Raw genomic sequence first — 24339 nt, forward strand, 5'->3', positions numbered from 1 at the left:
CTTGTCTTGGTGCTTGTAGCTCCTTCTTTCTCACTTCTGCTTGTTAGCCATTGTGAGAATGCTTTTTGTTAACAAAACTTTTGGATGCTGCTGGAATTTGAGTAATTGAAATGTATGAATAATCTTCCCCTCAGATCCTTAATAGAAAGAAGTTTTTATCCAAAGCAGTTCAAGTTTTACATAGCTCTGGAGTCATTTATAGTGCCCATTCTGATGGACACCTCTGCCTGCAGATGCCTCACCTCTGAATATCCCAGGTGCTTGACTGGCTCTTCTTCTGACATAGCACTCCTGCACTGGTAAAGGATTCTGCCTCCGTCTTGACACCTAAAATTGACCTGCAGTGGTGTAACTGCGGCAATATAGTGCACAGTCTTGTGCCCTAATGTCAGTTCTGTTTTTTTCTGTGCCTTTTGACAGTGGCCTAGAGAAGACTGACGCAATAGGTGCTGGTAGCGGCGGTCTAGGTCATGTACCAGGTCCAGGTTCACCACCCGCTCCTTGCTGCTGTCAAGGTTGTTCAAGGAGTGGAGGAAGAGACACACAAAGCATTTAAACTCTTCCAGGTAGTGTTAGAGATGGAGAGAGATGTCTCCAGTTCCCTTCAGCCCACCGGCTCAGTCCTTCAGTAAGCAGCAACTGGTGAAAATAGAGCTTCCCCTGGAGGCTCAACTGGCACCCTTATTGACCTAATTGGTCACAGCGATGTTGCTTTCATAAGTACCCTTCACTGTTCTGATGTTGGACTACTCTGATTATCCAGTGTCTGAAGCTGAACCAACCATGTTCTGCTAAGCAATATTGGAGGTTTTCAGATGGGAAGCTGTCTCCTATGGAACACAATTTGACCCCATGGCACTATGCTGGTCTCCTCTCTGGGTCTTGCCAGTGGGTTCTCCCCTGACATAATGTATTTCACTAACAGATTTGAACCTTCCTCTGATGTTGTATGGTATAGTTACGACGCAGACAATATTGTTGTACCTCTCACTCCGATGCCAGCTCAGTTTTACTCTCCTCCTCCTGATCCAGTGATCCCGCTGACCTTGTTAAGCACTGGTAGTTCAGAAGAGAGGCTCAGCGAGTGCTTGAAGAAAAGCAATTTTGGAACATGCCAGTGGCCTCCAGCAGTATTAGGGGATCATACATGATATATTTGCTACAGACTCAGACCTTTTCCTTTGAAAAGGCCCACAGCCTATCAGAGCTTCTCCCTACTTCTTACACAGGAGATTTTTTGGCTCTGCAGAATGCAAGTGGACTTGACACATCGCCAGACATAGATATAGACCCACTTCCAGATTCTGCCCCTTGGAAAATGGCATCCTTGCATACAGTTCTCAAGAAGGCTGCAGAGGGGAATCGCCCTTTCCCTTGGCTGAATGTTGACCAAATAGTTGACTGAAGTTCTCCAGTCAGCTTTTCAGAGCCATTGCTGCCATTATTGTGGCCCTTTTACCATGAGTAAAGTAGGCGTGATCAAAGCAGTTTACTGCTATTAGCTGAGCAGTGGTGCAGTGTTATAGACTGGCTCAAGGTGATCCACCTTTCCTCTTGTTACATTCTTTCCCAGTGAGTTTTTTCATACACGATGCCTGTACTACCAAGCTGAATCTAGGGGCTTTCCCCACCATCCTCCAGAAAGAGTCAATAACATTTGAAAGGTTAGGTAAAAAGGTGTTTTTGCCCGGCAGATTAGCATTCCGTTCACTCAATGCCATGTACACTCTGGGACATTATACCCATGTTCTGTGGTACATCGCTGCTATGGTCGTGTTCAATGTTCCTGACTACCTTTGGGATCATTTAGCTGAGGTGATCCGGGTTGGCCAGGATGTTACCAGACCTATCCTTAAACAGGCATGGATACTTGGGACTCGATGACCAGATTGATTAAATCTTCCATTCTCTACGATGTCAAATTTGGCTAAGCTCTTATGGATATTCCTGGGGTTTCCAAAATACTCTCATAAACATGCCCTATGATATGGGTGTCTCTGTGGAGGCAAAGCAGCAGCTGCTTTGTAATGATTTAATGCTGAAAGAGTAACAGCCAGATCCCCGGGGTTGAAATCCACCTTCAAGAACGTTTGTCTCTTTAAAAAAATATGTGTTTTCAAAGTGAGACCACACTTCCCAAAAACCCCAGTGCAAAACCTTTTTGTAAAACATTACAAAGGTAGGGGAAGTAGAGGCACCCTACCCATCCTACAGCAACCTCTCCCCATCCCACCTCAGTAGTCCCTTCAGTCAGTAGCCCACCTGCGGCTACTGCAACAGAAGGAGTCGACGTTGCTGCAGAGATGAGCAGTGGGGTTAGTGCCAGAGCAGGAAATTGGGCATGGGGCACCTCTGTATTTCCTGGTTCCCAAGAAAGACTGTAGTCTTTGTCCGATCCTTGGCATTATGCTCCCTAACGTTTACCTGAGCAATGAATAGTTCAAGATGCTGCCCTTGGCTCATGACCTGGTGCTGAAAGTGGGAGACTTGTTGGTGTTCCTCGACTTGCAGGACTCATATCTTCACATTCTGATCCTACAGTTACATATACCTGCTTTTCATGGTAGAGCCCCAGTCACTTTGAGTTCTCGGTCTTGCTTTTTGTGCTAACACTGGCACCTCAAGCTTCCACAAAGGTGATGGCAGTGTTTGTGACCTACCTCAAGAGGTTGGGTTTCGATATTCAAGTCCCTGGACTTCTGGCTTCTCCACAATTAGGTTGTCGCAGTTGATGCTGTGGCACCTTAGGGTCAAAGTTTCTCTGCTGTTTGACTTTGAATTTGTTCATTAGCGTGCCCATATCTCACCTGCAGCCCTCTCTTTGTCTCCTATTGTAGAGGCAGTACTGAATAAAGCATGCTCAGTCTTCCTTCCTCCAAAGATGATCCAAGATTAGTTGGGAGAGTTAAAATTTCAATCCAATGTTTCTACACTTGCTGTGTCGGTTAGCTTCTTGCATCCCCCTGATCATTCATGCATGCTGGCTCATGAGGGCTCTGTAGTCAGAGGTTCTATACCCAGGGAGAACTGGAGAAATGCATTTTGTCTTCCAGGACACTGCAGCGGATTTGATCTACTAGTTGACAGAGGAGAACCTGAAAAAAGGAAGTTGCTCATGCATCTACTCTAGGGTTGAGGCGCACTTGGAGGAACGGAGGATCAGAGGCCAATGATATCCATAAGAGTGGGTGCTTCAAAAGTTACTCGAACTGCAGGCAATGTGGGTATTGCTCAAGCTCTTTTTTCCCCTTCTCAGTCGGTCCGTCAAGATTTGACAGACAATATGACTGATATGTGGTATGTTAACTAGCAGGTTAGAATGGTGTTTCACCTTGTTTTTCAAGAGGCGCTGATGTTCTGAGCCTGGACACACTAGAACAGAATGTAGTTAGTCGCAAGCAGACTCCTTGAACACCAGGGTGACAGCATGAGTCTGCGACATTTTGCCAGTTATGAGTGGCGTGTCCATCCAGAGGTGGTTCAGGACATGAATCAAGTGGATCTATTTGCTTCTCACAACAATGCTTATTGCCCAATGTCTCTGCCTACCAGCATCTGTTGTAGGGAGCCTTGGGGAATTTATATCAGTTCATTGGAAGATTCCACTTCACTATGCTTGGCACTTCACTCCTTTTCCCTTGGGTTCTGAGGAGGATTCTCCAAGCCTGGACAATAGTAACCCCCTTTGCCCCTGGCTGGGTCAGAAGCGTATGTACACAGACATCCTGCACCACTCCCTATGTCGCCCTATAAGTCTACCTCTCAGGGCTGACCTCCTCTCTGTTGGAGGGGCATATAGTGGATGGTGTTTTTGTGCGACTACTCCACCTAAATCCTCTTCTTTGTGCAACTTCAGTCGCCACAGCCCTGTAGATGTGAAATATCTAGTTGTTGAAAATTGTGCTTTGAAATGCAGTTTCTGCCAGCCATTGCTGCCAGAAGCAAGAGACACATTCTGCTCCATATCAGTTGTTCTGTAGATGAGTCATTCACCCACCAAATACATTGTTTATGCCCCTTCCCCAACTATACCCCCTTCCCCTCCCACTCAATTAGACTTCTGCGTAGTGTCAGCGGGTGCTATGGAGGTCGTTTACAGACATGGGTGCTTGAGCATTATTTCTGCAGACTTCCTGACGTGTTCAAGTTGGGAGAGTAATTTGATTGTTGCCATTGTTTTGAATCAGAGTTAAGTAAGTCTTTAAAAGTCAAATATATATTGTGTTTAATGGATTCTCCAGATCCTCATATGCAGTCATATTTATATAATTAATTACGGTTTAATTACATCAACTCTAGCCAACAGGTGCCCCAATAAAATCTGAATTTGAATAAGAAATGTGATCAGTGGTGGATGGAAGTTTAAATACATGGTGTTGGCTCATTTGATTACTCTGAAGTATAATGCAACTGTACTGTTAATAATGCTTTTGCAATCATTGTCTAGGAAGATATTTGAAGCGTTATGCACAGCATTTATATTGAATGCAAGAAAACATTGCTTGTTTGTCCTTTTTCAGGGCCCTGCAATGAAATGTGTACGGTTGGCCGAAAGAGTAGTGGCATTAATTTGCTGTGAAAGACTGCACTCAATTGGTAAGAATCATGAAGTAAAATTATTTTGAGCGATGGCTTACAATAGTGTGTAACCTTGACTAGTAAAGGTGTTTCATAAAATGTGGTATTCAGTTGTAAGAGTGATAATTGTGATGTATTATGCACATACCTTGAACAAACATTTTCTGTGCTGCCTTTGTTCCTTTACTTTCGTTTGATTATTGCCGAATGTCTTTTTCCATCTCTCCAACCCAGATGTGTCTTTATTAAGCTCCTCAAAAGGTCCATCTTGCTTAATATAATTAATCGTGTATCAGTATGTTTATCTGCAATGTTTATTCCTCTATTTTACTTAGGTAATTATTGAGAGTCAAGAAGTCGTAAATAATCCTAATCAAACTTGCACCCCCGCTTATCTTGTAGACAAGCTCAGCATCACTGGTGTTCCTCTGCACACCTGCAGCCAGGACACCATCAGGCTGAAGACTAAGAAGTGTAAAAAAGAAGAAAAAAAATAGACAGCAGGCTTTCTTTTTAACTATGCTCCCAGGCTCTGCAACAATATCCTGTATCTATCAGGACTGCCCCAACACTGCTCCAGTTTAGGAAACAGGTGAACACTCACCCCATTCAAGAACACTACATCACAATGCATGATCTGTCCACAACCCATCTTCCTCTGCTAACACTTGTTGACTAGATGCTTGTCTTTGACTATGTACAGCGCGCTGCTGCCCACAAAAAATGGTTAAATGCTCAAGCACATCAGACAAGAACAAATAGGTCTGCAGTTCACCTGTCGAATGAAAACAGCTGACAGTGCAGAATCCTTATCCAAGAATGTTTCAGTTCTAAGTACATGTTATGGTGCTGATAAGGGTGACAACAAGGCTTCTGAACCATGATGGGTTGTCGTTGGAGTCTTCCTGGTAAACCACAGCACCATTCTAATTGGTTGACCATATCAAAGGCCAAAGCAATGGCTCAGATGCACTACAACACTGGGTAAAATGTTTTTAGGGCAAAATTTTGCATTTCCTGCCTGATCACACCTTTGTCAGTATATGATATCTTGCCAACTATTTCTTCGACAGGCTATGACATTCAAGCCAAAGGAAAGCAATTACTAACCTGTTGATTAGTGATGGTTGGTGGTTGTGGATAAAGTTCTGTCCTGTGTTTAAATGTTATTGCGTTCAGTGTTTCACTAGAAAATAGTCATCTGTTGAGCATAGGGGTTATCCCATAATAAAACAGCACTTCCGGAACTATCCTAGAAGCAGATCAAATTTCTTTTAGACCAGGTAAATGTAGCACAGCCAAACAACTGACTTATGCAAAATAGTTTGAAATGTTTGATACCTTTTAGTTTGAAAGTAATTTCTTGTGAACAGTTAATTTAGAAATTGATAAATGTCCTTGTATTTTACTTTGAAACCATTTAATTGAAAATGTTTGTTAAAAAAAATAGCTAATTTTAAGTGTTTTTGTAGAATTCTCTAACAATTTGAATAGAGTAATGGAAGAGAGGGTGGTTATCGGAGATAAAGCCTTAGTTATTTGTCAAGATAGTTGTTGTCTACTTTGGTCCTGTAAGTAACTTTGGCTTCAGCAAAGTCTTCCAGCAGATTATAAACTCTGATGTTTAGTATACCCACCAGCCAAAGCAGGCGAGTATGGTCTGTAGAGTATGAGCTTTTTTGAGAATGTTCCATCCAAAAAGGCATGGCTGTTTGCTTCACCAATTGAAACCTATGTGCATACTGTCCTAATGGGCCTCTTGGCCTAAGTCTTAAAGGAAACCAGTCTCTCCTAACCTCTTTATAGGTAGCTCTTGTGATGTATTTATTCTTTTTTTTAAAGGCATTATGGAATTAGAGTGCAACATATGTAAAAGGAATGAGTTCCAACAAAGTAGTCCTTAGGTAGACAAGCCACTGCTTTCCTTGAAGAGTAGTTGGATCATCTAATTTCCCTCTAAATGGAATGGAGCCCTTCTTCTGTCACTGGTGGCGGTGTGTTTTTGAATTCAGGTAAGCTGGTGCCGTGTTATGAATGCAGTTGTAAACTAGGCAACCCAGTTTGAATCAAGTCACCTCTGTAACTGGCAATCAGTGCCGAACTTTTCTGGCTGTCAAAATTTTTTTGGGACATATCAAAGAAGCTGTCGCTGACTGCCATGACTATGGCCTGGTTAAAAGAGACATTATTCTTGAAAGAGACAAGCAAGTTTGTTTTTTAACCTTGCCATTGCTAAATAGATGAGGTATTTGGTCCGTTAGGCTGGATTTTCTTTCATTCCCTGAGACAATTAGCTTGATTTTAGAGAGATCTGTAAGCTTGTATTAATCTTCAACCATATCACTTCCTCCAGGATCTTGGGAGTATACTAGTAGATAAAGGGGTCTCTACAGAGTTTTGTACACCCAGGAGTGTCAAAAGCACATCATGCACATAATAAATGATCTTTAGAACTGTCAAGAGAAGGACTTTAATGTATAATAAACAGCATGAGAGAGAGAACCAATGACACCTGCAGGTCCCATGGGCAGGGGGAAACCTCTGGTGATGTACATGGATAGAGATCCATTCTCTGTTATCTGTATGTTTGAAAAGCCTGAAATAAGGTTGCTGTCTAAGCATAGGTGTTCACAAACGTAAACTATCTATTAAGAAGGATGTAATGGTCAGCATTTTTTAATGCCAGAAATAGAGCGAGCATCATCACAGTGCATTCACCACTGTCATCCACCATCTTTAGAGTGTCATCCCTAATATCTAAAAGACCAGTCTGTTGCAAGCTTGAGAAGCTTGACAGAATAGAGAGCAGGCAGTTATTACTTTCCAGATGCGCCTACAGTAGTTGTTCAAATACCTTGTCCATCTCCTAGGGAAAACGCGTGACATGGGTAATTGTTCTGAAATTAGATTGTTTGGTGGGTACAATGTTTTTTTTATTCTTTCAACAGCAGTACTAATCTGCCTCTTGAATTTGAGGTACTGAGTAGCTCTCAATTCAAAATGAAAGGGACAGTCAAGCCAAGGATCGTCTTCAGCAGCCATGCTCGGGACAGGGTCTTACGGAGAATCCTTATGTTTAAGGGAGTTCAAGTTTTTCTTAATCCCTTCAGTTGAGAATAGTTTGTGAGGATGGTGCTACATTATCAGTGGAGTGTTCTATGTGCATTGAGATAAGGGAAAATGCTGTTTAACAGGTGCAGTTAACCCAGAGCTGTCAGTTTTTTAATGAAATAATTATTTGGTTGATAATCCGGCTTTAGGAGGGATACTATATATTACCATGCAGGTGACGTTGAGCCAAGGAGAGTAATTTGAAAAGGTTGCAAGAGAAGCTATTGCTTTTTAGGTTGAGGCTAGGCAGCGTGTTTGCGATGTCTGGAAGACCTGCTGTAGTCCATAAAGGACTTTGTTCCCGTCTGCTGCCTTCCCATTGGTTAACTACAGTGTCACTCTTAATTTCAGCTTCTAACTGGGTTCCTGCAGCGATATGTCACTTCCGTTTTTCGCAGAGGAGCGCCGCCTTGGTTCAGTTTTCATCTGCTTCCGTTTTTTATCTGTTCTTTCTAAGAACCCTTTTTTTAGTTATTGTTGCAGCGTGGCATGCCAAGGTTTATGTTAAAATACGGTGGCCGCACAGCAAAGGGCCAAGCTGAAGAAAAGAGAGCTGCTCAGCTTGCTTTCTACTTCTACACCTTTGTGTGTCAACGAATTTAAGCGTTTCCATGTTTAAATGTAAGAATTTCACTCTGTGAAAAAGGGCTTTGCAAATTGTAGACTGGGACCCAGGGGAAGGACGTTTGTCACCATGAGGTAATACTGCCGGCAGTATGGCCTGTTTATTGAGGTGTGTATCCAAATATGGGACATATGAACATATAAACCAAACTATGTTGTGTGCCATAAGCAAGCAAAACATACCTGGCGCTCCCAGCTTACTGCTACGAACGAAAGTCTGGCTACCAGTCTTCGCCTGCTGAGGTGCTGTACCTGCCGCAGCATGCCCACCTGGAGGAGGGCTACGGCTACCGGCATGGGCCAAGCCCCACAAGAAGAGGCACCGCAGCCATCCTCACAATTACTGCAGGAGAAGCAGAGCCACCTTCTGCCGGCCGGGAAGCAACAGCAAGCTGTCCACAGCCCCTGCAGCTGCACTGTAAGCCGCTGCTGCCCCACTGTAAGCCCCTGCTGCCCCAGGAATCCTCCTGTATACCCTGCCCAACCAGAGCATGCTCCCCGACTGCAAGGGAAAGGAGCAGGCCTTGGGGTACCCGTAGATGAAAAACATTTCACCTTTTCTCCCTCCTCAGATCTTCACTGTGGAGCCTTTGGAAAATGGTTACATTGTTTGTGCACGTTCCTGCACGTTCTCTCCAGTAATCTGGCAGCACTTCCAAGTTCCATCCTAAAAGAAGTCAGAAAAGAGACCGTGCCACACTCGTTTGTACGCAATCTGAAGCGGTTTGTAAAAGGTCTGTTACCCATATTCAAAGCACCACGGAAACAGTGGGTACTCAGATGTATACTGAGAAACACACACTTTTAATGAATTCAAGCAACAGCGTAGAATAATGTCAGGAGTTTACAGAAATTGCATTTAACGTGACTTGAAGTTGTTAGCGGCACATGCTTTAAGAGTCATACATTGGGGGAGTGGGCGTAAGTGATCCACCGAATACCTTCAAAATGGTGCTGTGTAAAGAAAGTGGGAAAACCTGCGCAGTGTGCATTAGTAATGAGGCATTTTACATATGTGTCCTCACCCTGCCTTCTCGGATATGTACATGTCAACTTGGGGAGGGGGGGGGGGGGGGGATCTTGGAAGTCGGAATTGTCTTGTTAAAATGTCATTTTTTGGACAAAACTTGTTGAAACTCTTACCTGTGGGATTATGGATTAAGAGTTGTTTTATTCTTTCTCAACACCACACAGCGGTCATCTTGTATTTTGAGGATCGTTACTTTGTGACCCACATCAATGAGGGAGCATGAAAATTGCAAGCCATTGGTTTATTATATGTAGACGCATTCTTGAAAAATACTAATTTCTGTGGAAGCATGTGGTTACATGGATATTTAGGTGCTAGGCTAATTGCATTATTTATACACCTGCCGAATGAATAATACTTTCCTCCTATTGCAAGCAATCCACTCCTATGATACCAAGTTTCAAATCTTGCTACGTGGACAATGGAGCGCTCTACACACAGGTTTGCAGGGTGTAGTGGAACGATGTAGAGATCAGGTACCAAGGTAGGATATTTGGGGAGGCAAGTAACTTGTCGGTGGATTAGGCCAGTAAACATCCCCTGAGGAGGAGAAAGTTTCGGGGCAATGCTAGAAATGACGCTATGCCGATTGTGACTTGCCCACAATGCAAGTGGATCTATACAAGATCAGACGTCTTTGGCTCACACAATTATAGAAGCATTGCATATGAGAGTGGCACTTTTATTTTCTGTCATCCCTTCCAGAGAATGCTTTATTCAATCAATAGGAGAGCTATCGTCTATCACTGCTTAGTGACTGTTTTCGTTTGACTTTCACAATTTCCGATTGCTTCTTACGTTCTCAAGTGTTAGCCTCTGAATGTTATTTCTGATTAGTGCTCCTTTCACATGAATAATTTAATTGTGTAGGTAGAACATACATATATGAAGGTAAATTTAAACCTCAATGATGCAGTTATATGAAGTCACCAGTGATATAGCGCTAGACCACACTGCCTGGTGTCTGGTAATCCCGGGTTTCAGTAGAGGTGGGCAAACCCGGAAAGTTCGAGCCAGGCTCGAGCCTGATGCTTGGCTCCGACTTAGCTTAAGGTCCTCATGGGTCATTGGACCCAAAATGAGATGTGGCTTCTGCGTGCCACCCACTATCTAAACTCGTATGACAAGAATCATTAAAAACCAAGTAACCACTGTAATCCTCATGAGGCTAGAGCGTGCGTGGCATAAAGCATCAGCCTTTGCTGTAATAAAAGAGAGAGAAAGGTATACCCATTGAGTGGCTAAATTGCACAATGTGAAACCAGAAACCCTGCTATCAATCTTGGCTTCCCACTTGACCAAATTATGGGATCTTAGGCAAATATCCTGGCCTCCTTTTTCTTCATTTTCACAAATGAGAGCACCTTCAAATGCACGAGTCCAGGATGTGCACTCTGCAAAACCGTGGGTGTCTGATTTCATAGACTATAATAGTGCTCCCTCTATAATAAGAATCTAGGCCACATACATGATACTCATGGCAACTGGCTTGCCTATTTATTCACCAGTGTCCCAGTTGTCACCCAGGAGAGGAGCTGGAATGGTCAGTTAATGTAGAGAAAGTATCACGTAATAAATACTTCTCAATACAGTGATTTAATCTGATGTACTGAGGTGGAACACTTCCACAAGTTAAAGTAATATATTTTTTAACTATAGCATATTTTATATAATGCTTGGAAAAAGTTGAGTCCATATTTTCTTCATTTAAAGGACCAACCACAAAGGTTACTACGGACCAAATAAAGGGTCATAAGCCAGTGTCTGACTTACAGCCTACCCTCAACGAGTTTGCTTCACTATCTACTTTGGACACCTATAAGCTGCTTATGTCAACGAAATCGGGATCCACTTATGACCCGTGTCTGGTCACAGTGTTAAAAATGGCCCCTGAACATATTGTGCTGACTCTTACCTCCCTCTTTAATGCATTGGTCTCAGAGGGGCATTTTCCTAGAGTTTGGCAAAAAGCCTTAATACTGCCACTCCTAAAAAAACCTAGTCTGGATCCTAAGGATTCAAATAATTTCCTCCCCATTCCAAGTCTCCCTGTCCCGGCAAAAATGGTGGAGAAAAAATGAATGCCCAATTGAGTACTTTTTGTGAGTTACTGAAGCCTTGAATCCCACTCAGTATGACTTCAGGTACGGTCACAGCACGGAGTCCGCACTAATAAAATCTATGGATGAGATCCGGGGTAGCCCTTGACCGGGGTGGTAAAACCGCCTTAATTATGCAGGACCTCTCTGCGTCCTCTCCGAAAGATCGCAAATTGTATCATTGGGGGATTTCTATGCCACTCCGTTCAGTCTGCCTTGCGGTATTCCACAAGGGTCATCTTTGAGTCCCACACTCTTCAACGTATATGTGTCCTCCCTGACCCCTCCTATCAGCTCCTTCGGCTTTTCCCTCACCTCTTACGCCGACGACACACAAATCGTGGTGTCATTGCAGCCCGGTCAGGAGATTGGAACAGGTAAACGGTTCCAGGTTTGCATGGAAACGGTGGGGAGGTGGATGTCCCAAAATTGTCTTAAGCTTAATTCCAACAAGACGGAAGTTGTCCTGTTTGGGAATGATCCTAGTTTCTGGAACTCAGGCAGGTGGCCGGACACTATGGGTTCGCCCCCAACTTCCACTGGGAAAGTTAAAAACTTGGGAGTGATAATAGATGACAGACTTAATTTTGGGGCGCAAGTCAATGCAGTGGCCTCCGTCACGTCTTATGTCCTATGGGCATGTAGGAAAATATTGCCTTTCCTGCCAAAGAACAGCCAGCGTTTGGTGATCACCTCACTGATTTCATCAAGGTTAGACTATTGCAATAGTCTATATCTTAACATTCAGGAGCGTTTTGTGCATAAACTCCAACTCTTGCAGAACGCGGAGTGCTTTCAGATATACCCAAATTTGCTTCGGTCTCCGGTGAAATCCGTAAACTTCACTGGCTACCTGTACGGAAACGAGTGCAGTTTAAATCACTCTGCATGGTTTTTAAGGCTCTACAAGGCATAGGACCAGACCATTTGAGGCAGCAGTTTCAGTGGTATGTTGCCAACAGACCTATGCGCTCTCTCGGAGCAATATTGGTGATAGTACATCCTACAAAAAAAATCCAGGTGTGGAGGTAAAAGCTTTAGCGTCTGTGCTGCAAAGGCTTTGAATGATCTTCCTTTCCACCTGAGGAATAGCTCGGATCTACTTGAATTCAGGAAGACCTTAAAGACCTGGCTTTTTGACTAATTACTTCTTCTGGGTTTTAATTGCTGTGCTTTCTGGAGGACTGTAGCTAGCGCCAGGACACCTCAGGGTAACAGTTGCACGTTACAAATCTCCTAACATTAACATTGTTGAATGATCTACTTGCCACATATTTTGCTATGACTGCTCGTACTCTGGCTCTTAGAGGCAGTTGACCCTTGGCTCTTCTCTGGCTTAGCCCTGCCTGTTAATTTGTTGGATTGCCCACATCTAGTTGTCGGAGGTCAGTATTCGAAAGCAGTGTGATCAGCTTCACTTTGGGAGTACTTAGTCAGGGTTAGGCGGAGTTACACATGAGCTTCTCTGCGGATTTTGAACCAGAGTCTACTTCTGATCACTGGTGCTGATTCTACGCTCAGGGTTAACAAACCAGTGTCGGCTGCCTCCCGTGTAGGCAGACCAGCTAAAGGGTGGGGGTTAATTGCTAATCGGCCTCCTTAAAAAAAAAAAGTACGCTGATTATCCTATTTTTCTTGTTGTTTTGAGTGTTTGCCTGCAGTTTTTTCCAAGCTGTTTTGGTGGCATACCTTAAAGCTTGCTAGTTGGCAGAAATGCAGTAATAGATGTGAAAAGAGAATTCTCCAATTTGTATCTGATTCCATCATGCCATAACTCTTAATTATATCTCATTAACAAGAGTGATTAGCTTTCCACTGTGAGTCTCCAAAGCATTTATCTAGCTTGAAGTATTATATGACTGGCCCACCAACTCGTGCACTGAAGCTCTCTCATTTTCAGGTGGATTGTCACATATGTTCAGGCAAATACCATCACTTAAGGGGCAACCAACAATGGCTGACCTGAGCTGACTCATTGTCCCATGCAGAATGCTGTCATGACTTAAAATGCATTACACTCATTTAGACAAACTATTAAATAGGAGAAGAGGGTTAACTCAAAGCCCGACTATTAAAAATTACACCAAACCTTTGCCTTCTGCAGTAATCTGTGAGACTCCACATAATTGAATGAAGGTTTACAGGCTTTAACATGCTGCAGTAACAATTCACCCTCAAAGATCATTTGGCTCTAACATATATGTTCCTTACAAAATAAATTGGACCTACTACCTTACATGCAACTTTTTATATCAACAAATTAGACCTATAATATCTCATATTACTTTTTCCAGTAAACTAGTCGGGCCTAAACCGTTTATCCCACTGGACAGAGTGGTCTAGAGCACATCAGCAACTTGCCAAAAGCCATCAAGAACCTCAATAGCGGGCATGGCTAGCAGCTGAGAAGAATGGCAGCTTACTAGCGAGGCTCCTCCGCCCTCGCCAACTATTCTGTACTTATCCGGAGTATCATGGAGTGACTGCTACACAGGGAGATGGATTATTGACCCGTGACTCTATCGGCGCTGTGAGCGCAAGTAAAGAGACCTGCCAAACGGAGGAAACCAGCGGGACCGGGCTGCCGTGGCTGTGGTGACGCGAGGTACGGCAGTGATAGTGTGAGCGGCGGAGGTGCGTCTCCGACCCCCGCGGCGGCATTGGGACTCCTGGGACCTCCTTTGAAGTGGCGGCAGGTGCAACAAGATGGAGAGAGACCTGAGAGCAGGCCCCGGGTTCAGCGGCAGCAGTTGAAAGGTGAAGTGAGGGGGAGCGGGGAGCCGCGGAGGGCTGAAATGGAGGCCCCGGAGTTGGAGGCCTGTAGGGCCTACCGGAACAGCGAGCTGCCTGAGGACCCTGACATGGGCAGCCCCTGCCTGACCTGCCATATCCTTTTTCAGCCTGTCTGGCCCTGAGCACTGGCAGCAAAACCCCCATGCGCCTGAATGGAGGCGAAGTGACAGAGGCCCACAGTAGTGTAATCAAGATTGTACACCCCCTCCCTGGGCCCAACAGTAGCTTATTGACCGCTTGCACTTTTATCCTTACTGCATTTTTAGATTTGCCCGTTGCTTAGTAGTAATCAGTGTGTGTTTAAATGTAGACCATCACCTAGTTAACCTTCCTGCATGCTTAGATTTGCACTAACGTTCACTTCTGAGTGTGTGTTCAGATGTACACAGAAACCTCGAATGCTGGCAATGATTTGCATCATCACTTAAAAGTCTTCGGCACATAGCCACCTCTTTGAACCATCACTTATCATTAGTGTGTGTTCAGTATAACTGTTAGTGATTCTAGTGCATATTAAGATTTGCCACATCAACCATTAGTGCATGTTAAGATTCACACCCTCACTTACTAATTTCCAGTATATACCCAAATATGCACTGCCATAATCAGTGTGTGTTGGTATTTCGAAAAATAGTCTGACATCTTTAGGATCTGCCTGGATTTGCATCATTACTCATATAAATATGGAGGATAATTTTTGCTCAAAAATCCGAATTGCTTGCACCATCAGTTAGTAATCCTTAATGCATTTTCCAATTTGCCCCGCCTTGGTGCATGTTCATATTTGCTCAGTTCCTCAGTAATCCTTAATTAAAGTATTTACCTCATCTCTCTGTAATCTTTGCTGCATGTTACGATTATCACAGTCATTCCCAAAATATAAATGCATGTTTGAATTCACACTATTACGGAATAATTCTTAAGACATGCTGACATTTGCTCCAGCACTCAGAAATGTCGAACACCTTCCAGTTTTGCATCATTAATCAGATGTCTTGGCTGCCAGGTCAGATTTGGACCAGAAACAATTCACCTCAAAACCATGTGCCTTTACTTATCTTTCCTTGAAGATCCCAGAAAGTGGGTGAGGTTGGTGCTACAGACTGTATAGGGACGTCATTCACCTGCATGAAGTCCAGCATCAGAGCTAGGAGATTACAATGAGAAGCACAAAGTGGTGTAAGGAATGCAGGGACCACTGAAGCCACTTGGGGCCATGGAAATCCAGCGAGCATGGGAGGCACAGAAGCTCAAGACGCAGTGGAGGGGCATGGAAGGCGCAGGTGGCAGAGGAGAAATGGTGACTGGAGTTACATGTGATACTCGAGGAACAGCGTAGCATGGGTTGCACAGGAGAATGAGCAGGCAAACACAGGGGTAGAGGCGCAGGCAGGGTGGCACATGGGCACAATGGAATGGAGGAATATGAGCAAGTGGTGAAGGAGGACTAGGGAGACAGGGGCTTAAAGAGAAGTGTGGGGATGCATGGGGGTGTTATAAGGTTAAGTGGATGGTGAGGCAGGAGATAGCACAGGAGCAGTAGTGGGAAGTCAGGGGGCGCAGACTGCATGCCACAGGTGGGGTGCTTGGGGCAAATGCCCTCTGTCAGCTCCCAAGTGTCCTGGTATCTGCAGGAAGAAAGATGGGTGCTATGCATTCCAGTGAGGTGGTATACAGATCTCCACTGGCACTGTGACTTCACCACGTTTGTCAGACTCAAGAAAGGCTTTCAATGCAATTAGGAGACTCAGAATCTCTGATGATGACCTCCAATGCTCCTCCCAGACCAGAAAAAAGTTTGCTTCCAGCAGGCTGTGCAGGATGAACAGGCAGAGGAAATTGGAAGTCAAAAGCATGTTGGTTTTCAAAAGCGATCAATAAAAGGCTTTGCCGGTTACAATGCCAAAAGCTTAAACTCTTGCAAAGGCGAGACCTATTGCATTGCAAATGCTTGTTTATTTTTATACCAGTGTCCAGCGCATTTTTTAAAATGGCTTCCCTGATTACTTGTACCAGCAGTAATAGAACTGACCAGCTCAGGGGCATATAACTGTTCATGCAGTTAAGCCCAACCATGTAGTATAGTGCACACTGCCTTAGGCGCTGTAACGCCTGCTGTAGGTGTGACTTACCCTTACTGCATGCAGTGTCTGCTGGCGTGGCACACCGGCTATGTGCCATGTCGTGTTTTCACTTTTGTCTGCACCAAGACACCCAGCCTTCAATGGCTTTCTGCATGACTTGGGTGAGGTGTCCCTTAGGGACCCACTTCAGTATCTCAGGCTCTAGGTACAAGGGGTATCATTTACTAGGGACTTACAGAGGGTGCTAAAGGTATTGTGGTACAATTGGACAGTTTTGGGAAATAGAATTAGCACTGGTAACCTGGTTAGCAGGAACCCAGTGCACTTCCAGTGAAACTAACATCAAATACCAGGTAAAAAATGGGGGTGACCATATCAAAAAGGGACACTTTCCTAAAATCAGTGACTATGAGCATGAGGCACAGCATGAATTTGTTTGAGTTATGCACCATAAAGCTTTGGCTAAGTAAAACTTGTCAAATAGTAAAGCAGTATTCCAGAACAGTGCTAAATGTATGTTCGAGGCATATGAGCTGCAGATTACACACTTTTGCATAGATCGCCATCTGGTGTTGGGCCCGGATGTTTGCAGTTTGTTTTTCCTCTTAGAAAGTCTTTGGAAGTCACGAGGTCGGTGACTCCTCCCTTGGTTCGTATTGCGCATGGGTTTCGGCTCCATCCTCAGCTTGTTTTTTTCCGCCATCGGGCTCGGATGTAATACTTCGCGCTCCGGTTCTGAACATTCCAGTTCGACGATCGAAGAGGAATCCTCGCTCTCCGCGGTATTGTTTAGATACTGATCTCCTCAATCACCTTCTTCTTCGACGCACCTTCGATTCCAGTCATCGACGGCGGCCTTCAGGCCTATCCAGGCTCCGGTCCCGGCTGATGGAAAGAACTCCATTCAAGAAGTGCCCTCGATGTTGGTCCAAATTCCCCCACAACGATCTTCATGAGGTGTGCAACCTCTGCCTCTCCCCTGAACACGAGGCTCGAGACTGTCCCGCCTGCAAGTCTTTAAGATCCAAAAAGACTATTCGAGATCGAAGGGCCAGACGTAAAATGGCGCACTCCTCGACCTCCGTTCCTTTTTTTTTTTTTTTTTTTTTTTATTTGAGTTGACAGATGTTATACACAGAAAATCAGCAAAACAGTGAACTTAGTTATACATCAAATGCCTGAAAACATAAAGGTACATAAGGTGAAAATGCCTGAAAAACATGAAGGTACATAAGAGGGAAAAATTACATAAACCGCTGCTAGCAGTTTCTCCAGCTGGTTAATGGAGCCCAAATGGCCCGCCCCTTATCCCTTACTGCGGGACTTTTTAAATCAAATAAGCAAGATTCTATATTATGAATCCCGAGCAACCTCGCCAGCCACATTTGAAAAGTAGGGGGAGAAGAATCCTTCCAGCCTGCAGAAATAATAATGCGAAGAACAGCTATAGAGATAAAAACCAGAGCTTCCGCATTATTACATAAATTCATACTTCTATCTACTCCCTCGACCTCCGTTCCAGTCGACATCTTCGGGGACGATGTCGAAGCTCCGGGACACCAGCACACCGAAGAGGACCTCGTCAGTGCTTCCGAAGCCGACGACTCGGATGTGGAGGACATCACCCCGGCGCACAGGGTCGTGAGTAAAATACCCCCTCCCACACCCGCGCCGACACCCAAAAAGGCTTCAGTCACGCCTTCGGGCCTAGGCAAGACCAAAGACACTGCTTCGAACACCCCACCTTCGGGCCCGGTGACGAAGCCAAGTAAGCCTTCCGGCGGCTCGGGCTCGAGCCAGCTTGCCAGCGGTGCCAAAAAACACCCTTCGGCACCGAAGAAAAGATCGGCCTCTACCTCGACACCGAGCTCCACACCAAAGCCCTCGGTGTCGAAACCCAGCCTCTCGGTGCCGACCAAACATCATAAGGCCCTCGGCGCCGACAATCCCGCCCCGAAGCCTGTCTCGGCACCAAACAAAAAATCGGAGGTTCCCAAAAAGCACGGCACAGACAAGCCTAAGAAGCAGTCGCCCCCGAAAACGTCGGCGCCGACCGAACAACCAGTGTCGCAAGAACTTTTTACACCGGATCCTTTGCAAAAGACACTTACCAAGGATCCAAAAACTGGATATTTGGCACTGTCTTCTAAAAAGAGACATTTGGACAAACCAGCTCCACCTCCAAAGAGGAAGGACTGTGCTACCTCCCCTTTCAGAGTGCATTCCCGGCCTCCTCCACCTCCTCCACCCTCTCCACCTCCACCCCCTCCACCTTCTCCACCCCTGCCTCATCGCTCTCCGACCCCGTCTCCAGACCATGATGATCAGGGGGACCCATACTACGACCCAGCAGATGTGCCACAAGACCCCACCCCTACAGGATCCCCAGACCCCTGGGATGATTATAAAAATCCCGACATTCCAGATGTCCCACAAGATGACCTCTATCCATCCAGGCCATCGCCACCAGAAGACTCACTAGGTTTTCACCACCTACTTCAGAGGGCGGCACATTATCACCGGGTAGAGCTACACACTGACCCAGTAGAGGAAGATTTCCACCTAGACACCTTTGATACTGCACAAAGGTCTACTGCTATACTACCTATGCTCAAAGGGGTAATAAAACATGCGCCAGAGGTTTTTAAAGACCCAGTCAGGGCTAGGGTCCTAAACCCACGCATAGAAAAAAAGTATAAAGCTGCCCCTACAGATCCTGCCTAGATCAAAGGGCCAGCGCCACTGGATTTCCTAGTGGTATCCACCGCAAGAAAAAGATCAAATTCCCAGGCGTCAGGCGAAGCACCACCACCTGACAAAGAATCAAAGCTCCTGGACGCGTCAGGAAAACGCACTGCGTCACAGGCAGCTAATATATGGTGTATCGCCAACACTCGAGCACTATTTGCCAGATACGACAGAGCGCATTATGATGAACTAGAAACCATCATGCACCATCTCCCAGAAAAATATAAAAATAGGGCCAATGAATTAATCCAAGAGGGTAAGACCATAACTAATACCTCTATACGCTGTGCCTTAGACGCAGCAGACACAGCTTCCAGGGCCATTAACACCAGTGTCCTACTCCGTCGACACGCTTGGCTGAGAGTGTCAGGCTTTAAACCCGAGGTACAAGCCTCCATATTAAACCATCCGTTCGATCAGGAACATTTATTCGGTCCAAAGATAGATGAGGCCCTCGAGAAGATGAAAAAAGATACAGATACGGCAAAATCTTTGGGAGCCTTACAGTCACACCCTCCTAGACGCTCCTTTCGCCGCTCTTCCTTTCGGGGCACGTGCAGAGGCTGCTCCTCAGATAGCACGTCCACGTCCTACAAATCCCCTCCTCAGTCCACCTTCACAAAAGGTTATCAAAGAGGCGGCTATAGAGGAAATAACAATAAGGGCAGAGGAAAAACAAATACCGCCCGCTCTGCCACACCGCCTACCCAATGACTTTCCCCTGCCCCCCCCCAGACCATCCCACTCCGGTCGGGGGCAGACTACAAAATTTCCTTCACGTCTGGGAGTCCATCATATCAGACAAGTGGGTGACCCAAATTATTCGTTCAGGGTACTGCCTGGAACTCACATCTACCCCCCCAACATTCCACCCAGGCAACGCCCAATGTCACAAGAACATTCCACGTTACTAAAACAGGAGGTGATCTCCCTCCTACAAAAACACGCAATAGAACAGGTCCCCCACGATCAGCAAAATGTAGGGGTCTACTCCCTATATTTTCTGATACCAAAAAGAGACGAGACTCTACGACCTATCTTAGATCTCCGACCTCTAAACACATACATACATTCGGACCATTTTCACATGGTAACACTTCAGCAGGTACTTCCGCTCCTCTCCCAGAACGACTTTCTCACCACACCGGACTTGAAAGACGAGTACTTTCACATTCCGGTACACTATGCCCACAGAAAGTACCTCAGATTCGTAGTGGACGGGCAACACTACCAGTTCAAGGTGGTCCCATTCGGGGTCACTACAGCACCACGGGTATTTACCAAGTGCCTAGCGGCAGTGGCGGCACACCTCAGAAGACAGCACATTCACGTCTTCCCGTATCTGGACGACTGGCTGATAAAAGCCGCGTCCTACAACCAATGTGTACACCACACCGCCACTACAATCCAGCTACTTCACCAACTAGGCTTCACGGTGAACCACCAAAACTCCCAGCTAACACCATCCCACATAAAGCAATAACTCGGTGCCACCATAGACACCTCAAAAGCCATTGCCTACCCCAATCCGGCAAGGATCGCAAGCATTCAGGCTTTGCGTCAAAAATTCATACTTCAACACTCCCTCCCAGCAAGAGTGTTTATGCAACTGATAGGGATGATGGCCTCTTGCATTTTTATAGTGCCTCATGCAAGACTCCAGATGAGTCAACTCCAAGAGTGCTTAGCGCGCCAATGGAACCAGGCCCAGGGGCAACTGACAGATCTGGTGTTGGTAGACGGTCGCACCCATCGCTCTCTGCAGTGGTGGAACACCACAAAACTTTCCAGAGGTCGACCGTTCCTGGACCCGGTTCCACAAATAATCTTGACAACAGACTCATCGCTCTCCGGCTGGGGAGCTCATCTACTACACCTCACAGTGCAGGGCACATGGACGCCGCAACAAAAGTTACTCCACATCAATCATCTGGAGTTACTGGCAATCTTTCCAGCCCTAAAATCCTTTTACACACAGATTTTAGGCAAGGCAGTCCTTATCCGCACAGACAACATGACCGCAATGTACAACATCCAAAAACAAGGCGGCACACACTCTCCACAGCTCTCTCAACTAGCACAGAGCATATGGAGATGGGCAATTCCACACAAAATCTTTCTCCCAGGAGTCCAGAACACCATGGCAGATCTGCTTAGCAGACAGACGCAGCAGATCCACGAGTGGGAACTTCACCCGCAGGTTCTTCACCCGTTCTTTCAGATGTGGAGGCATCCACAGATAGACCTATTCGCCACCCACGAAAACAAAAAATGCCCAAGCTTTGCTGCCAGATACCCACACCCATTGTCCAAAGGCAATGCGATATGGATGAACAGGTCAGGCAAATTTGCATACGCCTTTCCACCTCTCCCACTAATTCCATTAGTGGTGCGAAAGCTACAACAGCACTCCCTCACACTCATTGTAGTAGCTCCAACATGGGCCAGACAACCATGGTACACCACGCTGCTGGAACTCAGTAGTGCCACACCAAAAATTACACCTCTCACCATGCCTCCTAACCCAGAACCATGGAGAGATCAGACACCCGGACCCAGCTCAGCCTTGCGATCTGGCTCCTGAAATCCTAGAATTCGGATACCTTAACCTTCCCCCCGACTGTATGAATGTTATCAGGGAAGCTAGACGTCCTACCACTAGAGCCTGCTACGCTGCCAAGTGGAAAAGATTTGTTGTTTACTGCCATAACAACACAATCAACCCTCTAGACGCATCCATACAGCACATCATATGCTACTCACTACACCTACAAAGATGTAACCTAGCATATACATCCATTCAGCTACACCTCGCAGCAATTGCCGCTTACTTACAAAACAGACAGCACCTATCACTTTTCAGAGTGCCTGCCATTAAAGCCTACATGGAAGGCCTAAAACGGATAATTCCCCCCAGAGTGCCACCCTCACCTGTGTGGAACTTTAATATAGTGCTCACAAGGCTAATGGGACCACTTTTTGAACCCTTGCATAAATGCGAACTGCAATTCCTCACATGGAAAACAGCTTTCCTTGTAGCCATCACCTCCCTTAGAAGGGTCAGTGAAATACAAGCACTTACTATACAAGAACCTTTTCTCCAAATGCACCCGAACAAGGTTCTCCTACGTACCAACCCAAAATTCCTACCCACAGTCATCTCACCCTTTCATCTAAACCAATCGGTAGAATTACCGTTTTTTTTCTCGCAACCTCAAACTATTGCAGAAAGGGCTCTACACACACTGGATGTTAAAAGGGCCTTGCTTTACTATATCCAGAGAACACAACCTTTCAGGAAGACAAAGCAATTGTTTGTCTCTTTCTCTCCACCTCATAAAGGCAACCCCATCTCTAAATCAGGGATAGCTAGGTGGATTGTAAAATGCATACAGATTTGCTACCACAAAGCAAAACGCACGCTATCTGTTCCCCCCTAAAGCCCACTCTACAAGAAAGATAGGGGCTTCTATGGCTTTTCTAGGGAACATCCCATTAGATGATATCTGCAAGGCAGCTACATGGTCAACACCGCACACTTTCACTAAACATTACTGTGTAGATGTGCAAACCAAGCAACAAGCTAGTGTGGGCCAGGCTGTACTAAAAACACTATTTCAAACCACTGCAACAGATACCGGTGGTCGCCGCTAAGGTTGGGAACTGCTATATAGTCTATGCAAAAGTGTGTAATCTGCAGCTCATATGCCTCGAACGGAATATGCTACTTACCAGTATGCATCTGTTCTTGGCATGTAGAGCTGCAGTATCTACACACGGCCACCCACATCCCCGGCTACCTGTATCTGTTCCAGTCTATCTTATTTAGATACAACACACATGGGTTTCTTCACTGTTATTACTACGCTCCATCTTTCCCTGTTGGCGAAAAACAATCTGAGGATGGAGCCGATGCCCATGCGCAATACGGACCAAGGGAGGAGTCACCGACCTCGTGACTTCCAAAGACTTTCCAAGAGGAAAAACAAGCTGCAAACATCCGGGCCCAACACCAGATGGCGATCTATGCAAAAGTGTGTAGATCTGCAGCTCTACATGCCAAGAACAGATGCATACTGGTAAGTAGCATATTCCTTACCATCTGCAAGGGAAAGACCTAAGAGCTAATTTTGCTGTAAATGATTTCCTGATCATATTTTTTATAGGTGAATTGGATGATCATTTGATGCCAGTTGGCAAAGAAACTGTGAAGTATGAGGAGGAGCTGGATTTACACGACGAGGAAGAAACCAGTGTTCCAGGGAGGCCAGGTTCTACAAAACGAAGGCAGTGCTATCCAAAAGCAGTTAGTATTATCCTAAGCAAACAATTATTTTTTATGTTTATCTGATTGATATGCAAACATAAATTAAGCATTTTAATAATGTAAAAATGTGAAAACATCAGGTTGTCCCATAGGTAATGGGTCATAAATGTAATCTCTTTTTAGAATATTCCCATTTTCAGATGGAGAATTCCTTTATTCTCTTGTCTCTGTTTATATCAGCCATAAACCATATAGCTGCTCATGTTGTGACCTTTCATGTGGCTCATAGCCACTGCTTGTAGAAGTTTGCTGCCTAGTCAGTTGCTTCTGTTTCACCCATGCAGGTCAATATAAGTTTATATTTGCCTGCTGCTGAAAAGGATTTCTCAGTATTAGCCACTGTTACCAAATCAAATAAATTATGCAGTCTATCCATCCTTGGGCAGCTTAGATCATTAGCAGCATCATTTATTTGTCTGCCAAGCCTAAATTGAGACGTATACCTTGCATACTTTTTTAGCTCAAAGTTGCTTTCCTGTTTTTTTTGGGGAAGAAGTTCGATCCTCTGAAGGACAGATCATGTTGCCAGAATTTTTGGATGCAGGAATATCCTGAGGATATTCTTGTGTGCATGTCTAGGATGTTGCAAACTTTGAAATCTGTGATACTTTCTCTACAAGGAAATGACTGAACAGAGTTAAGATCTTGGTTGTCTTTCAAAATTAGGACTCTCTTACTGCAAAAGAAAAAGTTTTATCCTTGAGTGCTGGTCCAAGGCGGAAAATAATTTAGTATGCAGCTCTTCGGAGACCAAGTTAAAAACGTTCCTCATGTCTCTTAAAAGCTCAGTCATATTGATGCTAAGACTAGGGCACACATCAAGACCTAAAGAATCCTGCTGGTGGATCATGCCAGATTGCATATGCGGGCTCTGCAGTGGGACCTGAAGTTACAGTGTGCGCAGCATCAGGGGAATCTTTCGGACTACGTCCAGATCTCGGAGGA

At 45.2% G+C, this 24339-nt stretch overlaps 1 protein-coding gene across 3 annotated transcripts in view; it reads left to right on the plus strand.

Annotated features, from left to right (window-relative positions):
* DICER1 (dicer 1, ribonuclease III) overlaps positions 1-24339 on the plus strand; it is a 692358-nt gene that overhangs the window by 194273 nt on the left and 473746 nt on the right. For all 3 annotated transcript variants that reach the window (XM_085626460.1, XM_085626459.1, XM_085626458.1), the window contains 2 exons: positions 4521-4596; positions 23234-23373. In XM_085626460.1, coding sequence (XP_085482586.1) covers positions 4521-4596; positions 23234-23373 — 216 coding nt within the window. The remainder of the gene's footprint in view (positions 1-4520; positions 4597-23233; positions 23374-24339) is intronic.

Source organism: Triturus cristatus, chromosome 9 (genome assembly GCF_964204655.1).
Source record: "Triturus cristatus chromosome 9, aTriCri1.1, whole genome shotgun sequence".
In the NCBI taxonomy this organism is placed as follows: Eukaryota; Metazoa; Chordata; class Amphibia; order Caudata; family Salamandridae; genus Triturus; species Triturus cristatus.